The sequence below is a fragment of the Protopterus annectens genome, chromosome 12.part0 (genome assembly GCF_019279795.1).
Source record: "Protopterus annectens isolate FY-2018-M chromosome 12.part0, PAN1.0, whole genome shotgun sequence".
NCBI lineage: Eukaryota > Metazoa > Chordata > Ceratodontiformes > Protopteridae > Protopterus > Protopterus annectens.
In genome coordinates, this window is record NC_056746.1 from 89321723 (window position 1) to 89348007 (window position 26285).

Below are 26285 nucleotides of genomic sequence, written 5' to 3' on the forward strand. Positions count from 1 at the left end.
CAGAATATCATCCAATTAAAGTGGAGCTTGACTGGCCCCGCTTGGAGTTGACACCGGAATGTAGCTAGCCATCCCCTGTGAGAATATCGTTGTACTTTCACAGTAGCCCCGCGATAGCCGGGTATGGCTGTATCTGTCACCCTGACTGTACAAGCAAAGCAATACACTATGTGGATGTATAGGTATTGCAAAGTAAGCATAGCTTATATGTACCACGGTAAGATACTTCTGTGGCATGTTCATAGCATTGAATATAGTGTGTGGGTCTGGCACCAACGCTACCCTAAGTATTCTTACATTATTTACAGCTTATACATACTGTACCATCCGCCATTCCCTTTTGGGTTAGCAACCAGGAGAAACAGGGGTATTGCATGGGGAATAGCGGTTACTTTGTGGATGGGGAATTCCCTCTGACTTTGCAGATATCTTCTGGTGTCCATGGTCTATACGCCGGGGTTGGGTCCTGGCCTTCCTGTCCTGCATGATGGTTCGGTACTTCAATTAATTGACAGATATCCTCACTCTGTTTTAGTACTGTGTTCTTACTCGGGTGTCCCTAGGTATGTTACGTGTTCGGGATGTGGTTTCAATAGCTTCTATTACATTTGTTCGTTGTGCTACCTCTGTTGCCACAGGATAACGTGTGGGGACTAGCCTGCCCTCCCGCTTAATATCCTGCATGTGGTATCTGAGGTGGTAGGGTGTTGTGGGGGTCGGTACTACTGTAATATGATCTTCTATGTCTCAGTATGATGATTAGCGAGTTGTAGTGTTCTATTCCCTTGACACTACCTCAGTCCACCGATGTGCATGACGGATACCCAATTGTCGCTGTTTTGTCGCCTGCACATCTTAGGGCTGCCACCTTTTACAATGCACAATGTGGGACATTAGTGTTCAGAACGTGTAATTTGCCTGGAAAATGCATACCCACGGCCAGTACATAGGACAGGTATTCACGTTTTGCCAGGAGAGCGACCAATTGTTGTAGCATTTCAGTTGCTTATTCTGTTTATTATTATATTTTGCTGTTCCACATACAAATTTACTGTTTTACGCTACCATCTTGATATATATCTGGGAAATGTTTGTCCTGAGATATCAGGACATTTGACATTTGTTCGGTTTATTTACAGGACACGACTGGCCAGAGAGGGCATATCCTCTCAGGGTGGAACAGGTGTTTACCTTGGAACATATGCATCAAATTTTCAGGGATTACAATGTTTCAGTAACGATATGTTGCCTAATATACCATCAATGTCATATTTATTACCCCATTTTGCTGCGTAACTCACAATTATGTGCTCTCTGCGATTGCATATTCTTCACGTCACCCGTCAAATGCGGATCACATGATCTGTTGCTTCGATAATCTCCCATATCCTCTACACGACTGCTACGTACCCTTCTGTCATAACACGTGTGTCTCCTTCCCTGTATCCACTGTAGTCTCTACCATCACTATTTACTCTGCTGTGTGTTCCCTGACCTATGTTCAGATTTAACAGTATGTGGGTAGGTCTTTGACCGATATCACTACTGTTAACAGAAACACAATGTAGTCTGGTCCCTGATCTACAATAGACACAAAAGGCAGACACTCCTTACCTGGGCCTCCTGTTTAAGGCTGCACGTTTTCTTCTTGGGATCCAGTTTTCCGCTTTTCAGCCACAGATCAGACAGTAAACAGCCTCTTTACACACAACAATTCAGTCGGAGGTCTTTTCATTCAAGAAGAACCATTTATGCATATTCTCCAGCGTACATGTCTAACCAGCCATGCACTCTGACCTGTAGCTTACCAAGGGAATTCCGGATTACAAGGATCACGATGTGAAATAAGTTGTTACAACCAGACTGTAGTTATCAGTAGGCTTTTCTAAGTGACAGCCGATAACACAGGAGGCTCGGGTTCGAAAGTTTTAGTAGTGTACACAGGCAGGCTAAATAATGTACAGTCCAAGTATGAGAGTTTTGTCTGACTCTATACAGTAAGCAGTTTCTTTATATAGTGTTTACAATCAGCTTTTGCCCACCTTACTGGCGTGGTCGGTCACAGGGCATTTCCATCACTATGGTCCGCAATAGTCTATACATACGTGGGTGCTGGGCTCGTGCTTTTAAATTGTTTTCTCATGGGAATAACACAGCCTTGCAAGGCACCTTGTACATTACAGTATCCTTTTGTGATTGTAGCTGTTTCAAGGACCCTAGACTGTTACGATACAGTGGACAGTTAATTTCTTAGTATGTTGCTTTGTCTCTCTGGTAGGGAGTTGTACTGCTATCTTCCATTGAGCTCACAAGGCCATCCTCCTCTGGGGAAGGAGTGCTGTTATGCATGTACATACATTTATTGTTCTGTAAGCCAGCAAATAATTAATGATGACAGACATGAGCCTGCTGTCCTGCTTACTGCCAGGTTCAGAATTCCATCACAGTACAGCTTAGCTTCACCAATTACATGCAGGCTTAGTTCTACTGCCATATTGTACGGTACAATTCAATACATTATATAGTATTTAGAGTGTAAACTGGAACTTCATATGTGTTTCTATATATTTCATGAACAACATCCATCCAGCCATATGCATGTTGTTCCGTCCTTTACCTTGACCATGTGTATTTGTCCGTCCAGCCACGCTAATCTCCACATGTGATGTCCCAGTTTCCCCTTCTTTGCCTGTAGCACCCTGTTAGGACGTCCTGTGTGGTAGGCACCTGTTCCGCTATATGTGATCGACTTCACTGCAAAGATAATCATCGATGCGGTGGTCCAACGACCGACTTGTCCACATGTGTACACTTATGTGCACCGTGTCGTATGCAAACCTAGATGGTTTGGACGGGTACATACTACATGCCGGATGTACACATTCTGCTGACACATTCACATGCAGCCATTTACATATCTGTACCTGCGGTGGGTTGGTGACATGTGGGTGCGTATTTGCCCGCGTGGCATTGCCTAACACAAACTTCTTACCACAGTTCAGGTATGCACATTGTGTGTGGTTGTATAGCTGCACACGGATGCTAGCAGGTTTGGGTGCAGGGGTATACATGGGTGTGACTGACATGTACAATGAGGCTATTGTGTAGTACATCCGAATGCATGGGTTCTGCTTCTGGATATTACACTTCATCATACACCATCCAGTGTATGCAACAGAGACGTTGCTGGGTCTGGGATATGTTGCTATTTACATGTTTGCCTGTGTTTGAGGTATCTTGCTTCCTTACTGTTGTTATGTCAGCACAGCTACCCGGCTATGTACTGTCACTACTGCTTGTGACCATTATGGTTGGCACCTTTTCCAATGCCCATAGTGGGGCATGTTATGTGGACACTTCGGAATTTGCAGGACTACACATACCCAGGGCTAGTGCAGTTGACAGAACTTCACTTGTTTGCCATACTATGAGCTTATTCTGTAAGCGTTTGGGTTCCTTATTTATTTTCTTATGCCATGTCTGTGTTCCATATCGTAATGTATATGTTTTATGCTACTATTTACATGTATATTGCGGGAATTTGCGTGGCAGGGGATCGGAGGTCATTTTCCATTTTTACGATTGTTGCAGGGACACGACTGTCCAATCAGTGACTGTCCATGGCACATTGGGACAGCAGGTAACCCTGGTGACCATGCCCATGTCGCTGCTGGGGTTTCCACCTTTTCCATTTTCCGATCTGGGATATTTCCGGGACTCACATCTGACTTTACAGGCCGACACATACAACGGTCACTATATAGCATAGAAATTCACTTGTTTGCCTAAATAATTTGCTTATTATTGTGGCAATTTCCTTGCTTATTCTGTTTATTGTGTCATTTAGGTATTTCTGTTACAGAAATAACCAATTCATGCTACCATTACATTACATACGGGATATCATTGTGTCCTACAATCGTAGCACATCAGCCATTTCTAATACGTTTTTTCGGGACACAACTGTCCATGGAGAGACTGCCCCAACCAAAGTGGGACAGGTGGTGACCTTAGTCGCTGCTCCTATGTCGGTGCGGCGCTGACATGCGGCTGTACACCTTCTCTGAGTGTAAACACTGACAGTGCATTGCGGACGGCGGTCTTATGCGTATCCTTTGCTCCTTGGACGGGTACACTTATGCCTTCGTGGCTTCTATTTGCTTCTCCGTTGATTTGGAACGGGGACTATGTTGCATACTGTACGTGCGTTTCATTCTGCACGGGACCTGGCTGCTGCCATTACTATTGTGGGCGGACCGTGGCTGTCAGCACATTAGGTTGCTCACCTCATGCCGGCTTAGACACGCCTCCAGACGCATCCTACCTGGGCTCGCTCACGTACACTACGCACGTGTCTGTGATTCCGGTGCACTCTCATTAATATGTATATGGCGCTACTGCGCCGGATATTCCATGCACCGCCGGCGCAGGCCTTACGCCGGCCTTGCGCCGAGCTTCATGAATCCCGGGGAAAAAGTGCTAAAACAGTTTAACATGAAGGGCGCACACATATATGTGCTAGGTAACTACCGGTATAGTTAATTCTGTAGCTATTTGTGCATTCGCATTACCTGCCGTGCAGGTGTACTATCAGAATGAATACCAGCGGTGGATAGAATCAGAAATGAGAGACATTGAATCACGTCTACTCTGACTTAGCATATGTGTGTGTTTAGATGGAGAAGAAGAACTGGGGTCGATGGTTGGACTGTTTATCTGACTTATATTCCACTATTATTTAAGTTCATGGTGATCCCTTCGAATTTGTGAAGCCCTCACCAATCTTTCTAAGCTAGGTCTTGATTTCTTTAATTTAGTTTTCAAAGGCATTTGCTTGCCACTGGTATCCCGATTTGAAGAAAAAAGCTCTCAAATTTTAGCATGTGAGCAGCTCATCTTCAAATCGACAGGAATGTGCAGCTGTAAATTTCAGATATGGATTTCCTGCTAGAGATTCATAACCAGAACTTGAAGCCTAGTACATGTGTGTGTTTGACCTAACATTTCTTATCCACTGGGTGGAGGGGCAATTAACGACGACTATTAAGACACACAGTACTGACAGCAGACTGCATTGCTACCTTAACAGCATGCCATCTGATCCAGGGGAAAACAGAATGCCAGGATATGTAAGAAGACCAATGAAACATTTAGAATAAAGGGGCTGTGCATAGGTAGCATTCTGCAACTATAATTTTCCTCTGTTAAGAACTTTTAGTAGATTCTTTGGACAGCCAAGGACAAAGCTTCCATAAGCACTGCAAGAGAAACTATAGCCTTTTTTGCATAAAAGGATGTGAGTTTATGCATGGCATTACCTTTGCACACATGCACATGCAATTATTATATGTGCACAACTTGTTTTAATGGCACTGTCTTGCATTGTGACATTATTGTGCTAGGTCTGGATTTTCATGATGACTAACACTGTAAGCCCTGCAGTGTCTTTGACTTGGCAAGACACTAGTGAATAGCTGTTGAACTGCTGTTCAGTCAGCCAATGGCGGGGACATTTAATGACTTAACATCAGTGCTGCTGTTTAAAAAGGTGCCTGTAATCTCACTGGGGCCAATTTCTACACTCTACCTTGTGTTGCTTCTCACCAGGAGAAGGAACCGTCAGCTTGCTGAATATAAATGCTACTTGATTACAAAAATAAAATGAACAGAGTTGCATAAAATCTATAAACTACTACCAAATGAAGGGCTTACAGTCACAAATGAGGACACTAGTGTTGCTAAATATTCATAGATCATCTCCACTGGGTAAAAAAGATGATGTGTAGCGCCTAACCCAACAAACGTAGAAAGTTATACTTGCAAACTCAGTTTACTTCTGATCAAATTGTCTGAAACTGTTAAGATCTGTTTTTATTTTTTTTAATGCTAACTTCTAATTTGTAGAAGCCACACTTGAGTAAAGCTTCTTACTGTGTGCTGTAACAAAGAACAAAACAAAGTAAGGCTATGACCCTCTGAATAGGTGAGGAAATCATTAGGAACAAGGCTTTGACAATATACCAGCCTCGTTGCTAAAAGGCCTTAGTACTGTCTGTGTCACAACTTCACATCATCTTTCTTTCATAAAGATCGTTGCTGCAGATCTAAAAACCTGCAAATGTCACATCATTTCCCATGAGCAGAACCTGTAACTCTGCCATTGTCATCTTTGTCTCTGTGTTAACTTTGCTAGTTAAAGGTCAGGTAGACTGTGGCTTTGTTCATTTGAAAAGTCAATTAGGAGCTCAGTCTATGCCTGTTTGGGTTAAAAAGTAGAAATGCATTTATTAAATAGTTTCATGACTAAATAGTTTAGGAGGAAAAAAATATTCCAAGAAAGTAATGAATTTTTAAAAATGTCTTGTCGCATCTTATCTGCCTTCAACATAAGTTCACTGTGACAGGATGTCTTGGAGAGTGGAAGTAGGCTTGCATTTTCCTGACTTGCAGAAGGCTTATCAAGAGTTGCTGTAGAGTAATTCCATTTTTAACTTCTTTCCCAAATATATATGTATATCTATCTATCTATCTATATGTATGTATGTATATATGTCTGTGTGTGTGTGTATATGTATATACATATATATGTTAACTTTTCTGTGTTTTAAAAGAAGCCTCATGTCACTAAAGTGATAGTCTTTTATCTTTTTTTAAACTGAAAGAAAAGACGGGGATTATTTGACCTACTGTTGCATTTATCCGTACATCACTGATGCCCTTGTGATTAAACTGCACCTCATTGCATTACCACGTTTTACTCTTTTATGAAGCACCATGCTATTGAGAAGAAACATTTATGTCTTCTTCCAATAATATTTTAGAATGTAATATATTGCTGATTTACTAGTAACTCTTTCATGTTACTAAGAATTTGTCTTAGTTTTTGTTTGTTACTTGAGGTTCCATTGCACATTCCATTTTACAGGAAAAGAATACTATTGTTACTTCTACATAAGCAAACAGTATATTGGGTTTATAATAGCATTATTTTTCAGCACATTGTGACGCATGTAGGATCACAATTTCAGTGAATGTATAGGCAATACTGAAAAAGTGCATGGCTGTAAACTTGTGTGTTAGTTTTTAATGTGTAGGCTTACAAGTAGTTACTAAGCATGTGGTACATGAGGTTATTGATGAGTCCAGGCCAATCTCAAAATTGCTGTTTGGTTAAATGACTTGTTCAGAGTCACACAAAATGCAAATGGAGGCTGAGGGATTCAAACCAAGAATTATAGGAAGCATTTTTTTCAACAGCTCATAGCTTTAATCCTGTATACAATCGGTCAGACAGCTCTAAGAATTACAGCATTTACAATGGTATTATGACAGTAGAATTGCAATGATTCACACAGTTGGCATTATATAAGCTTCCAGGTAAAATGTAACACATTACCTTAATATGCATAGGCACTAATCATAAGAAGATATAACTGCGAGATTGTTAGATTCTTCAACTTGTACTATTGACTGCATGTGAATCCCAACATAGTGTTGTCCTTCAAGATCTGTATGTATATGTCTATCTGTACTTGCTTCAGAGTCACATATCACATTTATTGAAAATTCTTGTTTGCTAACACGTCAGACATTTCTGTGTCTGGTCATTTTCTTTTGATGCTCCTGAGATAAGTTGTGTCTTGTGTGTGGATGATGCAGAGCACCTGAATTACATGATGACAAACTACTATAATGCACAGTTCTCTGAAATGCGCATTGGTTCCTAGATAAGGAATTCTTTCCATGAATTGAAATGAGCTTGTAGTTTGTCATATACATTAAGACGAATACAGGAAGTGAAGCTGTTTATATGGAGGCTGTGGGTGAAAGCCCTCTCCACGCCACACACACATAACTACAATTTAGCAAGTTCTTTTTTTTTTTTTCTTGTCCTATAAAAATAATTTGACTACACAATTGACTAACAGATACCATTGACTGAAGGTGAGAAGAGGGCCACAAGTGATCTAGTGATACAGGTTGTTATACTATCATGATAATCAAGACTGCATTAATCATGCTAACCAACCGATATGTAACCCATGCATTATATAATGGTCCCTGTGAAACAAGGCCTGAATAACTAAAATTTCCTTTGATGGATAAAACACTAAGGATAACTGCTCAGATTATTTTCTGCATGAATTATTTCTAAATACATTGCCAAATGCTATGACAGTAGACCCCTCCTACAAACTATGTTTTATCTTGGTAGAAACAATGTGGACCAAAGAGATCTAAGGCCATATTTAGGTTATCAGCTTTGTAAACTAAATAAGGTAATATTACATATTGTATCAGCTCATATATCTACATCTCAGTGTTTGCAGGTTGTAAAAAAATATCCTCCAACTAGCTGAGTTATATACCGTGGCACATGGTATACAATGATCATCAGTCCATTCATAATAAAATCTGAACATTCCTTCCATAATGTCTGAAGCAAATGTAATGACACATATATCTAAACAAACACCCACTGATGTGACTACTTTCCTAATGGAATGAATTGTAACTTTATCTGCACTTTCTGACTGACTCTGTCTATAAGTTACCCTGATTGTTTTCTTGGTCTTTGATATCATGGTGTCTTGTGAAACAGTTCTTTATGTTATCATGGTGTCGCAAACACATCTGTTCTCTGTAGGTAAGCATGCAGTATGTATTGTACGCCCCACCATTCAGTGTATTATTGGGCAGTCACTGTGTCCGGTGGACCCAAGTAGTACCAATTTCATTGTCTGAGCCAATGAAAGTATAAATCTTAGGAATGAAGTTCTGTATAAATATCCAAATAACCCCATGGCATTATTATAATAGCAAACACAAAGCAGTTTCTTAGCATCATAGATTGTAATGCACTTGGATCATACATCCTTAGTTAAAGTTAGACATCTAGAATTGTTTGACTGATCACTAATCTGTACAGTGAGTTGTTACAGTTTGACTCAAATGTGTTCTCCATTTGTTTTACTGAACCCACCAAAGGTTTCAGCAGTTTTAGGGCATCTACGGTTTGGACTGTGACTATAAAGAATCCTATCGCATAGTCTGAAAATTCTTTTATACATTTTTCACTCCTTTCTCCAGCCTGCTATTTCTTACAAACACTTGTTTTTACTTTTTTCCCATTCTCTCTCTACTTCTAGATTCAAACAATGCCTGTGCATCAAATGCGTCTCACACCCCAAAAATGTGATCTGAATATGCAGATTTGGTTTGCACACATGTGAACATTACATTTGTCCTCCAACCAGCATTTCTTATTACCAGAATTTAAGTATACAGTGTTTGAAACAGCAATTGCTAGGGCATTTCCCCTCGGGTCTCCACTGAAAATGGGTTTGTTTGCAAACTCAGTTGGACTAACCCGGTTAACATATGTGAAATAAACAAATAAATAAATTAAAATAATAAATGGGATGGTTCTTGTATCTCTAGCACCTTCTCATGGAGTGACTTAAACACTGCAGCTGATGGTACATTCACTGAAACTTTTCTAAAACCCATGAGCAACACATCAGCTTTGTTTTAATGTTAATTATAAAAAGGATCTTCTTCTTCATATGAAACTTCTGAATAAAAAAGGCTTGAAATAAAGTTAAGTAACACTGTCAGAAAAACTTTAAACAACTTTAAAAAGGTCGAGCATCTTGCACTTTCCAAAGGAGATCTTTGCTGAACCTTCACTTATTTAAACATGTTTAGGCCTACATTTTCACATCATTCATGCCTGCGTGTAAATACAAGTTCAAGCTATGCAGAGTCTAGTGGACAAGGTAGGAAGATGTCAGATAGTGAAGGGCCTGAATGTGTACGGCACGCTTGCATCCGTAGTATTTCTGTCTGTACGGTGCCTCTTCTTTGCTCTTCACAGATAATGTAAAGTATGACTTTAACTACTATCAATACTAAAATTATTTAAATAATTTCTGGTAACTTAAGCACATTGTTGGCGGCACATAGACACTTTCATTAGACTGGCACCTTGAGTGCTTCCTTGCAATGGAGTAGAAAGTAGAACATAAACTCAGAATCTATGCATTTGGAAGAATGGATGGATATAGTTACTTTTTTCTCTACCTTTTTAAAAGCATTATATCTGGCTTAATGAATGAAGCAGCACTGAAATGAACGTTAGAAAGTACTTGCATAAGACAAATCATTTTCTGTACAGCCATTTAACATATTTTTTAATATGTGCTTTAATATGATGAAAATTCTATTTATGATGGGAGAATTTAGGCTACTACCTGATGGATAAATACTTAGCATGTTTTTTTTTGAGAGACCTGGCCATAAGGCATAAGACGTAAGGCTTTGTGAATATTCCCTTTCTCTTAGAGTTTCTGTAGATGTTAGCTTGTTCTCAAGAACATGATTGTTTGCAGGCACTGAACTGTTACAAATGAATGAGGGTAAGGAAACTTGTTGCACTTGCTATTGATTCATTATTTACAGTAATTTTAAATGGTTATCTATTTGAAACAATCGGTACTTAGTTGACATACTGCAGATGATAGCACTAAATTTAATACAATTTGTGAGCCCTTGTTTCAGACAAACAACTTGGTCACCATCTTCCTTCATAGAGCAGAGCCTGTGGCCACTATATCTGACCTCAGTACTACAGGAGCACTGCCACAAGGCCCTACATCTAAACGTTTACTGAGTTTTTTGTCATTTTATAGTAGCTTGCAGTCAGTACAACTGACTTTGATACTACAGCAGTTCTTCCACAAGACCCTACTTCTACAAGTTTGAGAATTCTGCCATTGCATAATAGCCTACAGTCACTACATCTGACATCAATACAGCAGAAGCTCTGCCTCAAGGCTCTACTCTTACAAGTTTACTGAGAATTTTGTCTTTGTATTATAGTCTACAGTCACTATATCTGACCTTGATACTGAAGCCCTGCCACATGGCCCTACTTCTACAAGTTTACTGAGAATTTTGTCATTGCATTATAGTCTACAGTCACTACATCTGACCTTGATACCGAAGCCCTGCCACATGGCCCTACTTCTACAAGTTTACTGAGAATTTTGTTGATGTATAGTAACCTGCAGTCACCTCATCTGGCCTAGATGCTGTAGGTGCTCTGCTATAAGGCCCTACTCCTCCACGTTTACTGAGCATTTTGTCATTATATAATGTAAGCACATTTATCATGATGAATCTTACTGTGTTTTAACTTAATCAGTTAAATACATGCCTGCTCTGTGACTGAAAGTGTCTGTGAGATAATTTGTGCACTCTAAGGACCTCTTACTAAGTTGGCCTCTGTCCCCTTTTTCTTAGTCAGTATACTATATTGCATATGCCAGTTATTTAGCCTTAGGAAATGACAGAAAAAACATTTTAATTAGGCATATCTTTAATTGCTTTGTACTGGCTATAAACTGATTTCAGTTTAATTTGACATGAGGATGAGAAGCCTGCTATGCTCAGCTTCATTTCCCTCCTCTGCCCTATCCCCAATTCCCACCCCCCTCTCATAACCTTGATGTTATACTTCCTACATACACATTTCATGTGTGACTCTTATCCCAAATAACCTTACTACGTCTATACATACACTTTGTTTCCTACTTCCCGATCTCGATTTAATTTTTACGTCATTCCTAACTTTGTGCCTCTCATACAGCTTTGCACTATATCCATTCATAATCACTACCCTTCCCAATAGTACCTATCTATTCCACATTGTTTCTTATATGTTTCCCAAACAAACCCTTATTTCTTCTTATTTTGACTACATTATTATACTCTAGCCTTTCATACCCCTCTATTCTTTACATTCTAGAGAAGATACCAGGACAACCTAAATCTCTTCTTTTATAGAAGATACTTTTCTCCTTACCCATGCAACTTTTTGTTTCATTTTCCATTGCTACTTCCTCACTACCTGACATCTGTAAAACACAGGTTCCTGTACGTAATTATGTTACTCTTCAGCTTATCCTCTGTACTTCTCTTCCTACTGTGTCATGTTTCATCCTACCATGACTCAATAATATCTCCCAACATCTCTCCAACTCACTCCCAACTACCTATCCATACTTCCTGTTTTCACTCTCCACACATTGCACCAAACCGATTTAATATTACCCCTCATCTTTATTTGAAATATAAACTAACTGCACTTCAACTTACCGAAACAAAATTAAGTGCAAGAATCCACTCCAGAAAACAAGTATGCATAATCCCCCAATATACTAAAATCATTCTAGGAAGAGACATATACCCTAATCCGGGCCCCACCTATCACAATGATCACAAAGATAATTCCCTCCCACACACTTTTCTAACCCAATAACAGCCAATACTCAACCCCGGTGGTGTCAATTTTGCTGCAATATAAGTTAGAAGTATAAGAAATAAAACTGCTGAACTACTTGCCTGGATCACCCATCATTAGCCTGATGTTCTCACTGTAACTGAAACTTGGATTAAACCCAGCATAAACAACAAATTATACCTCCTGGCTATATCATCATCCATAATGACTGTATAAAAAAGAAGGGTGGTGGCATTACTTTAATATTTTCCAGCACCTACCACATTTCCCCTTACAGCAAGCCAACACCAAAATTCAGTTCAGCAGAGATTTTTATTGCTTTCCTCAAAATAAACAATTATAAACAAATATGTATTACTGTCCTTTACATCCCTTCTGACGACAATTTAGCTATGCTGGAAGATGTCCTACATTGGATCTCCATAACATTTCAGAAGAAAAAATACTACTAGGTGATGTGATAAATTCTATCTCCCCTACATCTAGCATGAACTTATATGGTTGCACACAACTAACTGGTAGTCCCACACATTATATTAAGACATCAAATGCCCTATTAGATTGACTCCTAGTATCAGACCCTAGCAAATACACTACCACACGTACAATGTCAGACTCCCTAAGTGATTATTTCCCAATCTAAATGATCAGACATCTCACACATCCAGTTAAACAGCATATTTATAAAATAACAAACAGCCTTTCTATGTTTAACCCAGAAGTGTTCATTACTACACTATCATCTATTAGCTGGAATTTCCTAGAAATCCTCCCCTTAGATGATGCTGTAAATTAATTCAATACTTTTCTAAATATCCTAAATAGCCTTGCACCTCCTAGAAGGAAGAGACTAAAACAAATAATACAATTTGGCTACCAAAAAGAGTAGAATGTTAATGCAGGATAGAGAAAAAGCTTGGAAAGAATGGCAGAAATATAAAACATCTCAATATCTTGAAAACTTCAGAATGCTTCACAATTGTACTAAAATATAAATAAATGACGACAAAAAACTGTAGCATAATAACTTTCAGAATAATACTAAACACAACCCTGAAATATTTTGGAAATCCATTAAAGAAATCTTACATCCCAGCCAAAAATTCACCCCAAATCCTTCTCTTGATAACTCACCACTCAAAATTGCAGTAAAGTTCAACTCTTATTTTATAGATAATATAGCATCTTTAACCAATGATTCCTCAACTTTTAATCCCAACCCTGTTCAACAGCCACATATCACCATATCATCTTTCAGCTTCATACCTGTGCCCACATCCTATTGGAAACTACTCTTAAACAAACGTAAACCGTATTCTTCAGCTGATGACCTTCCAAGTGAGTACCTAAAAATAGTAGCCAATGGCTACAATAAATAGGTCAGTCCAGGAATCCCACATTCCCCTCTCCCTGGAAAAAAGTCACACATTATCCTTCTGCACAAAGGAGGAAATTCAACTGACATTAATAACTTTAGACATATAGCAATCTTATCTCCCCTCACCAAGATACTTGAAAAATGTATTCAAAAACAAATGCTAGATTTTCTCCTGCAGGAAGAACTCCTGTCCCCTATTCAACATGGCTTCTGTCCTTCCCTTAGTACTAGCACTGCCTCTCTAACATATATAGATACTGTCAACAAAGCTAAAGATAAAGGCAAATTAGTCTCTTCCTTATTTCTAGACTTGGCTAAAGCCTTCAACACAGTTTGCCACAACAAACTTCTACTTCAATTGACCTCTCTAGGTATCTGTCAGCCCACCCTTCTGTGGTTCAAAGCTACCTATCCAATAGGTATAAGTCAGTAAAATTGCACTCCGTGCTCTCTCCTTACCTCCCAGTCACCGCTGGTATACTCCAAGGCCCTATCTTTGGACCTCTCATCTTTAACATGTTCACCAACACCCTCTATACATCCACACAACAGACTACCCTAATACAGTATATAGATGATTCCACTCTCAGTTGCACATCTGAAAACATGGTACACCTCCAAAAAGTATTCAGGAAGCTTTAACAGCCACTGAAACATGGCTTCATAATTCACAACTCATGGTCAACCCAAAAAAAGACCAAACTACTAGCTTTTCTTCCAAATCTCTCTCTCTCATGAAAAAACAAAAGTCAAAGTCCTCACTGAAGTCACTTCTCATAGCAAATTATTAGGGGTGATGGTGGATGATAATCTTGCGTTTGACCTGCATATACAAAATTGCCAAAAATAATAAAAAAAGAAACATCAAAAACTAGGAATGCTTTACAGAGTCAAAATCTTTCTTACTGATATAACTAAAGCTATACCTGCCACTACTTCTCACCTCCCCACACTTCTTTACGGTGCCCCCATCCTTACTAACCTAAAGGCTTTACAAAAATTAAAACTGCCACATGAAAAGCAGCCACCAGAGAATTGTAATAAAGGAATCTTCTGATGGTTCGAAAGGTGTGACACACTTTCCTGCCATAAACACACACACACACACACACACACACACACACACACACACACACACACACACACACACACACGTGTTCCAGAGTGAAGTATTTAAGATATTTTAAAACTTTCAATTGATGAGATGTATAAACGTCTTTACACCCCTGCAATTGCCTTTTCCTCTGTAACTGCTAATATATTGAAGCATCTAAAACTCCTCATGCATTGCAAAGACTTGTGACTGGGTCACTGACCACAACTCCAGTTTTTGTTTTCTCAAACAGGATTCCAACATTTTCTTCTTCTGTTTTGCTCTGAAGGTGAATTTCTTAGAATTGATTTCTCAAACATATCAAAGTGGTTATGATAAGTGGCCTGATTATAATCCCTTATTTTTTTATTTAATTTTACTGTTTGAATTCCAGGCTAGGTAGATGTTGATTTAGGTTGAGTTTAAACCTTGAACTTAATCTCGCTGGCATACCTCATAGTACAGATGGCAATTTAGTCTGGTTCTGAAAAATCATGCCATTAAGTGCCTAGGCTTGTCTCTAGTCATGCAACTTATGTGTCGTGCTGCCTGAATATTTCTTGTTTAAGGTACCATCCTCTTTCTAACATTGTCCCAAACATTTTCTGGCTCCTGTTCTTTTGGAAGCCATTTATAGTCCAGTGACATTTGACATCATTCATTGTTTTTGTTTGTGCACAGCTAGCTGCCCACCACTAGGGCATCACCCCTACGTCATTTAGCACTTCCTGTGCATTCATTGGTTCTTGAATTTACATGTGATGTAATATGGATTATACAGTGACCCCCCATTAATATTCCAAAACATGCACGCTGATTGGTCAGCGTGCCCATTGTAAATCAAGCTTATACTAATGGAAAATGGTCTGGTCACCCGGACTTTTTCCATTAGTATAAGTCTTGATTTTTTTGTGTTTTTGATAGCAATGGAGAACGGAAGAGCTCTGTTGCTGTAACCTCGTTATGTTAAATGAGTTTAACATAGCGAGATATTTTAAAAAAAAGCAACAAAGTTCTTCCTTTCTCTCTTGCTTTTTTTAAAGATATCTCGCTATGTTAAACTTGGCTGCTTAAGGTATATTTTTGGGCACGTTATCTAGGAGATCTTTCAGTTTTAGGAAAGTTACATTTAAGGGCCTCAGCATATGTGGATCCATGTATTTGCTTCATACTGTGTGCAGCATGTGTACTTTTGACAAACTGATATTAGGAGTGCTTTTATGAAAGAGCGTTGCTTCCTGTGGAACTTTGTAAATCAATCTCTCATACACACCTTATCAGTTTGTTTCAGAAGTAGCTGTTTATCGGTAAACATGTACCTCAGGATGCCCATATCCACCAACCTGGCCTCAGAGATAGTGGGAAGTTTCATATCCTTGACAACAGGCCCTTTTTTATGGACTAGATGGTCATGGTGAGAATATAAAGTCAGGTCAGGCGTATCTGGTTTGCAACCCTAGGGGCAGTGCTTTTCACTGTAAACTAGTTCCCCTGTGTGCCACTAGGTATTGGAGAAATTTCAAGGTACTTTTACAAGAAAAATGCCAAATCAATGTACCTGCATCTGTACAGGGCACTGACAATCACTTGAGTGGAAAACTGCTAAAGCTGACCCTGAAGATTTATGGATGAAGTATTTAGGGAAATGTTCTGTAGTTAGGTTGGACAGTAGATAAACAGTACTTACTGAAAGAATTTGCTTTTCAAGAATGATGAATAGTGGGTCATCACCTAATTGGCTATTACTCGGCTACTGCTAGTTGTGGTCTCACTATAGATTCATGCTGCTCAGATACAATGCCTGTTTGCTTCTTCTCTCACCAGAAACAAAACAGTAGCATTAATCTAAAGTTAGAATCAGGCCACAGGCTCCTTGGTGATCAGTAGTCTTGTCCCAGATGATTCAGGGGACTGTTGGCTTATTGTAGCCTTTTTCTGGTAGATGCTTTAAATAGCAATCAGACCAGTTAAGAAGGTCCCACACAGACAGTCACGGTCCACTTGGAGACAGACCTGAATCAATTCTTTCTGCTGTTTCTTTCACAAGGAACAAAACAGAAGTACACATTCCACGTTGGCATCAATGAAGCAATTATTAGGCTTTCTGGTAATCAGCAGTCTCCAGGAAATTATGTTCATATGCTCCTTATCTCACCAGGAGCAAAACAAAAGCACTACTCCCAAAATGACTACCAAGATTCAGAAGGTGGACTGTCCAATGATTGTTGGTCTTGGACAAGATGTTGCAGATTTTTAAAGTATGATGGAAAAAATGGAAAAGTTGCAGTTGCAGAACTCACTAAGCAGTTACGTATGAGAGAGTGGGTAACTCGAGCTTTAGCAATCTAAGGGGGGGCTACTAATTTTAAAAGAGCAAGATAAACTGGAAGGGGGTGGGCACTTAGTATTCTAGCCCAATGGAATATAGTGCGATGGCCAATACATTTAAATAGCTGGAGTGGGAGTGACATAGCTCTCAACCTCCCACCTCCTGAATGTGGAATATTACTGCTTGCAATGTGGAAGAAATGCGTAAAATGTGGAACACTTAGTTACAGCTTCAACTAAGAAGCTCACATGATGGTTAAAATATGTTATTTTGCTCTCATAAAATGTTCTTTGGGTGAATTGATATGATTCAGTATTATTTACCATGAATGCCAGTTAAAACATTCTTAACACTGAATGTGTGACAGACCCTTACATTGTGGAACAATGACGAACATGGAGTTTTTCATACCCTCCAAATGAAGAACATTCCTCATAATGATGAAGAACACTTGATTCGTATGGAGAGTGACTTTACAAAATTATAATTTTGTGCTCACTGACAATATCCAATGAAAGTGGAGAGGGCAGGAAATATTTGGCAAATTAATATAATGGGTAAGTAACTAGAGAGACAATGACTTTAATAACACAAGCGTGCCAGATTGTGAGGGTAGGGGGATTTAAATTTCAATGAGACTCACAAGACAAAGATTTGTAGTTTCTTTCCTAGCTTAAATATGCAACAGAAAATTGTAAACCAATTAAAACACAGTGTAATAAAAACATACCCCAATATACAAAACAGTAGGAAACAATAATGCAATACAATTTATACAAAAAATAATATAAAATAAAAACAAAGCAATCTTTCCCTCACAGCAGTCTATGGCAGTGTCTGAGTGAGCTTTTCCAACAAAGCCTTGACATGTTTTATTACTCCGTTGAATTTTTAGCTCCTCCCTTAGTTCTCAGGTAAGTTAACCTTAAGTGACCTCTAATTTTTGTGTGGCTCACAAGAGAGACAGCGCTGGTTTCTTTCATAATTTAAATATGCAGTAGAAGACAGTACACAAAACAAACTGTAATGAAAATACACTGCAATATACAAAACAGAAGACAGCAGTAAAGCAAAAGTGTTCTTGTTTTTAATATGTTCAGAGTTCTGACATGTACACTGTGCCCATAACTCAATTACTCTTTCTTTGTGTCATTCTTAAATTGTAATATCTTGATGAAATTGTAAAATACATCATTAAATTGTCAGTAAAACAACCAGCATATGGCATAGCCTTCCTATAACACACTGGTAAATATTTTCCACTGTAACCCCCCCCCCCCCCCATCCTATTTCCTGACCCTCCCTTAAGCTATTTTGCCAATATGCCTATCCATTAAAAAGACCCTAGAAGTTATTTTGTTCACATATACGGATAATGTGGTTGATATTCATCACTAGAGTGCCTCTTCTACAAATTCTCACATAGCACTCACTTTGACAATCTGATGTGTACACGTTTCCCACCTTTCTTACTACTTTAGTTATGACTTCTGCCATAAATTGTGTACATCAGAGTACATCATGTTAACACCTTTGACTAATGCAAAGATGTTATTACTTTTCCCGCATGCTTTTATGAGATAGGAAGGAACTACAGAAGACTGATACAGACACAGGCATAGCCTGCTAAGTTCACATGGGCAGTGACCTGTGGTCAGAAGTGAACACTGAACCCTGGAACTATAAAGCAGAAATGTTAGCCACTGAGGCATTGTGTTGCTGTTTCTGTGTGTAATAGTAAGTGCAGGGCTTTGCCTCAGCTTTATCCTTTGTATTCATACTAGCTGCAAGTTTATCAACTGAATTCCAGCTAACCGAAGACTGTTAGTTCATTGGTACTTAGGCTTAAGACCTATGTCCCTTTCAGTGTCCTTTCCTTCTGTGACATAACATAGAGACCCAAAGTAAGTTTATGTATTGTCCTATGTTTTTTTTTTTTTTTTGTTCATGTGGACTTCAGGGAAAATAGACTTGCCTTAATACACAATCGACCCTGACATTATGTCCTAATGACAAATACTTTTAGAAAAGCTCATGAAATAGGTGACCTGTGTAACTGCAAATAAAATAATTCTGACCATTGCATTTGATTGTATAACTTCATTACCAGCTTCTCTAACACTCAAGTTCTGCTTAAATAGCTTTGGAGTAACTGAGAGTCATATCATGACTTCCTGCTTGTAACAGTCTGGTATTTCATTTGATCAGTAGTCAACAAACTGGGGTTCAGTTTACACAACAGCAGACGTCTCCTTTTCCATGCAGCAGGCCTAATCAAATGCCCAGCCAGTGTAGCAGTACCTTTGAATGGGAGTACACTATAAACATTAAGGTATAAGTTGTTAGCAAAATGTATATTTAACTCCTACATCAGAGTCCTTCATCCTGCATTTACATATTGTTTGAGCAAGTCTCTTAACACGATCAACAGTCCTATGTTACTTCTGAAAAAAAGCACTTCTCTTTAATGTCTCTTGCATGTATAATGAATTAATAAAAGGATCTGTTTGGAACCATGGGAATGTTAAAGTGTTGGTAATCACTACTTTTGGAGTTCAAATATAAATAAGAAACTGTAGGAGTCATTTAGGAAACAAATATCACTCCTCCCCCATCAGTGCTATACTAGGGCAGTAGTAGAATCGGCCACCAGAGGTACATACATCAAACCTTTTGCCCAAGTGTCCCGACATGATTTAGCATAATATAATTTAAACAGTGGCTCACGTTGTTCTGATTGCCATCATGGCCTAGGGGAATAAATCAAGACACAGGAACCATCAAGTGGGGGTCGGTGTAATGGGAGGTGGAGGGGTATCTGTTTTCTATCCTGCCTTTTCGCTGGACAGCATTTATTGCAGTGGGATTGAGACAGCTGAATATTTACATTCTTCTATGTAGGTCAACTGTTTCATGCAATTTTCTAAAAGTATTTGTCATTACGAGATACTGTCATGGTCAATTGTTTATTAAGGCAAGTCTATTTTATCTGAAATCCACATGAACAAAAAACATAGGACTATATGTAAAACCTGGTAAAAATGGGAACAGCATGGTCCCATTGCATAAGTAGCTGATATTATGGGTAAACAGCGGTCTGCCTGTACTAGGATCCAGTCAGTAAAGCACAATATATTTTATCTTGGCCTGAAAAATGGATGAGAAGGCTAGAGTCTACTCATCACATTCCCCTAGCTTGCTTCCTTTTAGTTATTTATTTAACTTTAACTAGATAAGTAAACTGGTTCAAAAACATTTTCCGCCATGACCTCTTCAAAATAATATTCACAGATTACCTTCGAAGTTACATTTCATACTAATGTTTTCATTCTGGTTATATTACCATCAATATTTCTATTTCTTGGGTATCCCAGCCATTTGAACCATTTTATAGTCACGTTTAGAACCTCTTTGTTAGTGGAACTGTCTGCTAATAGGAAACACTAATTAAAAAAATGTATTCAGTGATCATATGTGGAACTTGGTGCACCATATGAACGGGTAGCAAATAAAGGACAGTTCACAGCTGCATGTGATTTTGCCGTATATTATTTGTCTTATTTGCATTGAGTTTTTGACATTTTATCCAAAGCTTATGATCCTTTGAGCAGCTTTTACTTTTTCATTTCCTTGTTTGACTCATTTTTTTTCCTTCTGATTTACTTTCAGACTCTGATATGGACGCTAATAGCCTGGATGCTATGAAAAACGAGGAAGAACTCATGTGGGAGAATATAGAATGCAATCGACATATGCTAAGTAGGTACATACATCCGGGAAAGATAACGCCATACCTACGGCAGTGTAAGGTCATCGACGAACAGGATGAAGATGAGGTGCTCAACTCGCTCCGATTTACATATAAGGCTCAAAGAGCAGGTACGTGATATACACTATTTGTGATTTATATAGTCTGGCTTTGCTATTTAGTTTTCAACACTTGGTACCTAAGCACACTATGCTAAGTTGGCATACGGTTGTTGTTTACCAGTATGTATTTATAATATGTATGTACTGATATCTGAACATATTGTACTGTATTACCTGCTGGCAGATGGGAAATTTCTCAATATATGATTATTAAACATTTATTATTTGTCAAACTCAGTAGAAAGACAGAAAAACAAGAAACTGGACTTAGAATAGCCATACACGTGGAGTATTTCAGTCCACATGCATCATGTGGGAGAGCTGACCCTTTCCAGCCTAATGCCAAAATATTTCCTGACTTAAATTATGATGTCAGTGTTCCAGCTGAAATAATGTCACTTGTAGTACCTTATAGTGTAACATCCCTTGTTCTGTCTCTCCCCATTATGAGGACTATACATAAGATTGTAAGAGTTTACTATGTAAACAATCACTGAAACCATAAAAATCCTGTCCCTTAAAGACCCATAAGCAAATATAGTTAAAACTTAAACATGTTTAAGAATCGCACTCCTAACAAAAACAACATTAAACGTTAATGCTCACATCCTTTTTCAAGTAGACATTTACAGGTGATTCCTGGAGTGAATCAGCTACCCATTAAGTCATCTAAGTTTTCTTTGAAGTTGATTGTAGTACTGCTTGTTTGATGTGCAGGAGAAGTTCATTCCACAAATGGGAAATGTACTGGGATATGAACTTGTGTCTGCAGTGAATTTGTTATTCTGTTAGAGTAGTTTAAAGTCTTTCATATGCATGTTCGAAGTCCCATTGGCCCTGCTAAGGGGTTTCATTTTGAATATAGCTAGCTCCTTCCTAGAACCTCAGGTTAGACATAGGTCACTATGAAAGAGCCAGTCTGGTTTCTCAGGGGTAGCTGAGGGTTTTTTAACACCCTTGATTTTCTTAGTTAAAAATCTCTGTGGTCTTTCTGCTTATGCAGCTTCAAATCCAAATAAACCCAACAAAATTCTGCCTGTCCATAGGCCAACCATCTCCAGAAAGGGAGTAGTTGATTTCCACATACCAAGTATGCTGTAATCGCCACAAAAAACACGATCCAAAAATAAATTAAGCTTTTATTGCACAATGAGTTTTTTGTCCATATTAACCAACAGACTTCCTCAGATTAAAATCCATTGTTCCATTTGGTACGTATATAGTTGTAAGTCCATCACAATTAATTAACTAATTACTTCATTAAATATTTTAGGACCTATGTATTCTACCAGTGTTAAAAAGTTATTCACAATGTATTTATTTCTTTCAACAAGATAATCAAAATAATAACCTTATTTAAACCCTTCGTGTAAAACAATGTTCAGATAACCTTATTTAAACCCTTCGTGTAAAACAATGTTCAGATAACCTTATTTAAACCCTTCGTGTAAAACAATGTTCAGATACATATATTGCAAAAATGTTAAAAGTATTAAAAATTTTGTATTTTCTTATACCGAAAGGTTTATAAGTTTCTTAAAGAGATATACATGTTTTATATGAAATGACAACTCCACAGCGAATAACATTAAGTGAAGTTCTATAAATCTAAACAGGTCACGTAAAGTATATAAACATATAGAATCTATTGTATTTGAAAATGCGCAAATTTAGAACCTTTGGGCTTTTTTCTTAAGAACAGGCACCAGAGAGATACATTCATTTTATACCAGGGGTACAAGTTGAGTCTACTCTGAGCTGCCATGTTAGCTCTGAAAGTTCAGTATGGTCCTTACAGGCCCCCCCCCCGATTTATTTATGTTTTCTCTAATATAATGAAGGAAAATTGTTTAAAACCAACACAGGTAATGGAATGTCTAAATAATGCATTACTGGTGTTATTTTTTGAAATTTCATAATTGCGATCATGTATGTGCTTTCTCAAGTCTCTCTCCGTCTTTCCAATGTAGAAAGTGTCAGTTGTCAAACACTTTGCTAAATAAACTACTCCCTTTGTATAACAATACCCATCCTGGGCATAAACAAAATGTAAATAGTTGTTTAAATGCAGATCTTTACATTCTAATATATATTTGTATTGGTTGAAACGTCCATAACTTTTTTTACCCTTCTTATTAGCCTAAACCATATCATAGCTGTTCAATTCTACTATATTTTTGTGGTTACTAGCATGTTTATAAACAAAAGTTAGTCTTGTCCCCAGAATTACTTAGATTTTTTTATCACAAACCAAGATACCCCAATATTCATTTATAATTTCCTTGATAATATTGGATCCTTGATGCTACTGTATAGTAAGTGCTCTGGAATATCCACTAGTGTTAGCTGGTTCGAGGTTACCACAATGAGTAAGGTGTTTAACTTACAGACACGAGGTGCAGGGCTTGATTCTCACATAGAGTAATCGGCTAGGCTTAAAATGGCTCATAAGCAGTTAGCCTACTACTAACCTATGTTATAGTTGTCGTAATGTTCTTGAGGTTCTTGATTATCTCATGAACCATTGGTTTCATGTAGGGAGTTGGTTATTTTTGGGGGTTCTAAGCCCACAACTAACAATGGTTGATACCTTGTCCCCCACCCCCAGAAACTTTCATCACTTATAGATTTTACCAGAATTATGGGGGTAATGTCTTTCATTAAACATGTTTTTCTAAAATACCCCTTTCTTTGTTATTTGCATCCCTGTCTGAAACCATTTGTGCCAGTCTAATGAACTGGCCTCTGACATGACTGTTGTATGTATGGATATGCACTGCTGTAATGAAATTATTTCCTAAATGTTTATTACTGTGCTGTCTTGGTCAGGGAAGGTGTGTTGAAAATATGCAAGGAAAACTAAAGCTGAACAACAACACTGAATTTCTTTCCTTAATCATAATTTCTATTTAAACCATCAGATGAAAAGTGTGTAAAAAGAAAAAGAAAAACTTGCACTTCAGTGCATATAGAAGGTTATGGCTTCTTGATAAAGCTGAAAAGTAAGGAGACACATGAGAAAAGGAGAAAAAGGAATGTGCATGGTGTGGGGAAGAGGGGAAGACTGAAGGGTATGTGTGGGGGTCTGAAACAGTAGACCTAGAGTGCCATTTCACCTAAGTCCAGACCTGTACACAGAGTTGCTGTAATGCATCATTGTTGTAACTAAATGCCAGTAACTGTAAGTGTCCCTCTATGAGGTGGGCCAACATATTGTGGTATACAGGCCTGTTGTAATGTAAGTGCATTGTACCTACAGGTCAGTCAATCTGTATGTACTATTCCCTCTGTGAGGTGGGCCAACATAGTGTGGTATACAGGCCTGTTGTAATGTAAGAGCAGTGTAGCTACAGGTCAGTCTGTATGTACTATTCCCTCTGTGAGGTGGGCCAACATAGTATGGTATACAGGACTGTTGTAATGTAAGAGCAGTGTAGCTACAGGTCAGTCTGTATGTACTATTCCCTCTGTGAGGTGGGCCAACATAGTGTGGTATACAGGCCTGTTGTAATGTAAGAGCAGTGTACCTACAGGTCAGTCTGTATGTACTACTCCCTCTGTGAGGTGGGCCAACATAGTATGGTATACAGGCCTGTTGTAATGTAAGAGCAGTGTACCTACAGGTCAGTCTGTATGTACTATTCCCTCTGTGAGGTGGGCCAATATAGTGTGGTATACAGGCCTGTTGTATTGTAAGAGCAGTGTACCTACAGGTCAGTCTGTATGTACTACTCCCTCTGTGAGGTGAGTCAACATAGTGTGATATGATATATAGGCCTATTGTAATGTAAGAGCAATGTAGCTACAGGTCAGTCTGTGTGTACTACACCCTCTGTCAGATGGGCTAACATAGTGTGGTATACAGACCTGTTGTAATGTAAGAGCAGTGTACCTACAGGTCAGTCTGTATGTACTACTCCCTCTGTGAGGTGGGCCAACATCATATGGTATACAGACCTGTTGTAATGTAAGTGCATTGTCGCTACAGGTCAGTCTTTAGGCCAACATAGTATGGTATACAAGCCTGTTGTAATGTAACAGCATTGTAGCTACAGGTCAGCCTGTGCGTACTAATTTTAAAGGTTTACAGTATGAACTAAAAGGGTCCTTAGAAGGGGGTGGCAGTGACAGGGTGATACTTAGACTGGAAATGTCCTGGAGGCCCCCAACTTGATATTTGCTGGGGGAGCCCTAAACTGCTAACACCAGCCCTGATGTTAGGGATTGTTAATCCATTAATCACTAATTCATTTATTTATTTATTGGTTAGTCTGCAATGATATCCACTGGATTTTTTATTTCCTGTATGGCATAGTTCTGAAGAAGCCATAAAGGGGTCTATATAAATTGTTGAAGTTTTAGAACTTCGAATCACTAGACATCGAACAGTGATTGAAGTTGCAAAACATCGAACAAGTAAAAAAAAAAAAGAACAAAAGGAAAGTGAAGTAAAAGGGTTTAAGCAGGGGGGCAAGCCACCCTACACCCCCCACACCCCTGCTACTTAAATATACCAACTCTGAGATCGTGCTACAGCATAGAAAAGGGAAATCTTCTCTTTATGCACCATACTCCATTAAAGTGCAATCTCGGAGTTGTTATATTTAAGTAGCGGGGGTGTGGGGGATGCAGCCTCCCACGTGGGGGGGTGCAGGGGATCTTGCCGCCCTGCTTAAAGCAGTTGCTTTTGTTTTTTATTCTTTTTTCTTTTTTTAATCAGGTATTCGAAGTTTCAGTACTTCGATCATATGGGGTCAACCATATGGTGTTAGAAGTTCTGAAACTTTGATTATCTGATATAGACCCGCCATAAAGACGAAAGTTCTTTAACTGTGTTGTTTTAACCTGTTAAATACTACTGTAGTTGAATCATGGCTTCCTGGTCATTTGTTCTTTACTTTAATTTCTGGTGGTTTGTGAGACATCGTTCTTTTTCTTTTTTCGGGGAGGGGGGGGGGGCTATGCATGCCAGATTTGTAATGGATCTGTGATCTTTGGATAGCTATACATTTTATCAACACAATTTCAATTTGTGTTTATTACACTCAAAATCTCTCTCAGTGGAATTTCTCTTAACTTATCAAACACTTTTTCTATACTATTTTTTTCTCTTTTGTTTCTTCCTATTAACAGTTATGGCCTTACTAAGGCTTATGATATTTAGTATAACCACTACAACCTGCACTGTTTTGTGGTATTTCCAATGTAAGCTTTACATCTTAGATCATTTTTTTCTAAGCCTCAGATGAATGACAAAAGATATGCCCCGGGATTCATGAACCTTGCGCCAGGCGCCAGCATAGCATCGGCG

At 38.6% G+C, this 26285-nt stretch overlaps 1 protein-coding gene across 2 annotated transcripts in view; it reads left to right on the top strand.

The window, feature by feature from the left end:
• The window catches only part of CARD11 (caspase recruitment domain family member 11), a 2459919-nt gene that overhangs the window by 911552 nt on the left and 1522082 nt on the right, over positions 1–26285 (top strand). For both annotated transcript variants that reach the window (XM_044089102.1, XM_044089103.1), the window contains exon 2: positions 20774–20983. In XM_044089102.1, the coding sequence (XP_043945037.1) occupies positions 20774–20983 (210 nt within the window). The remainder of the gene's footprint in view (positions 1–20773; positions 20984–26285) is intronic.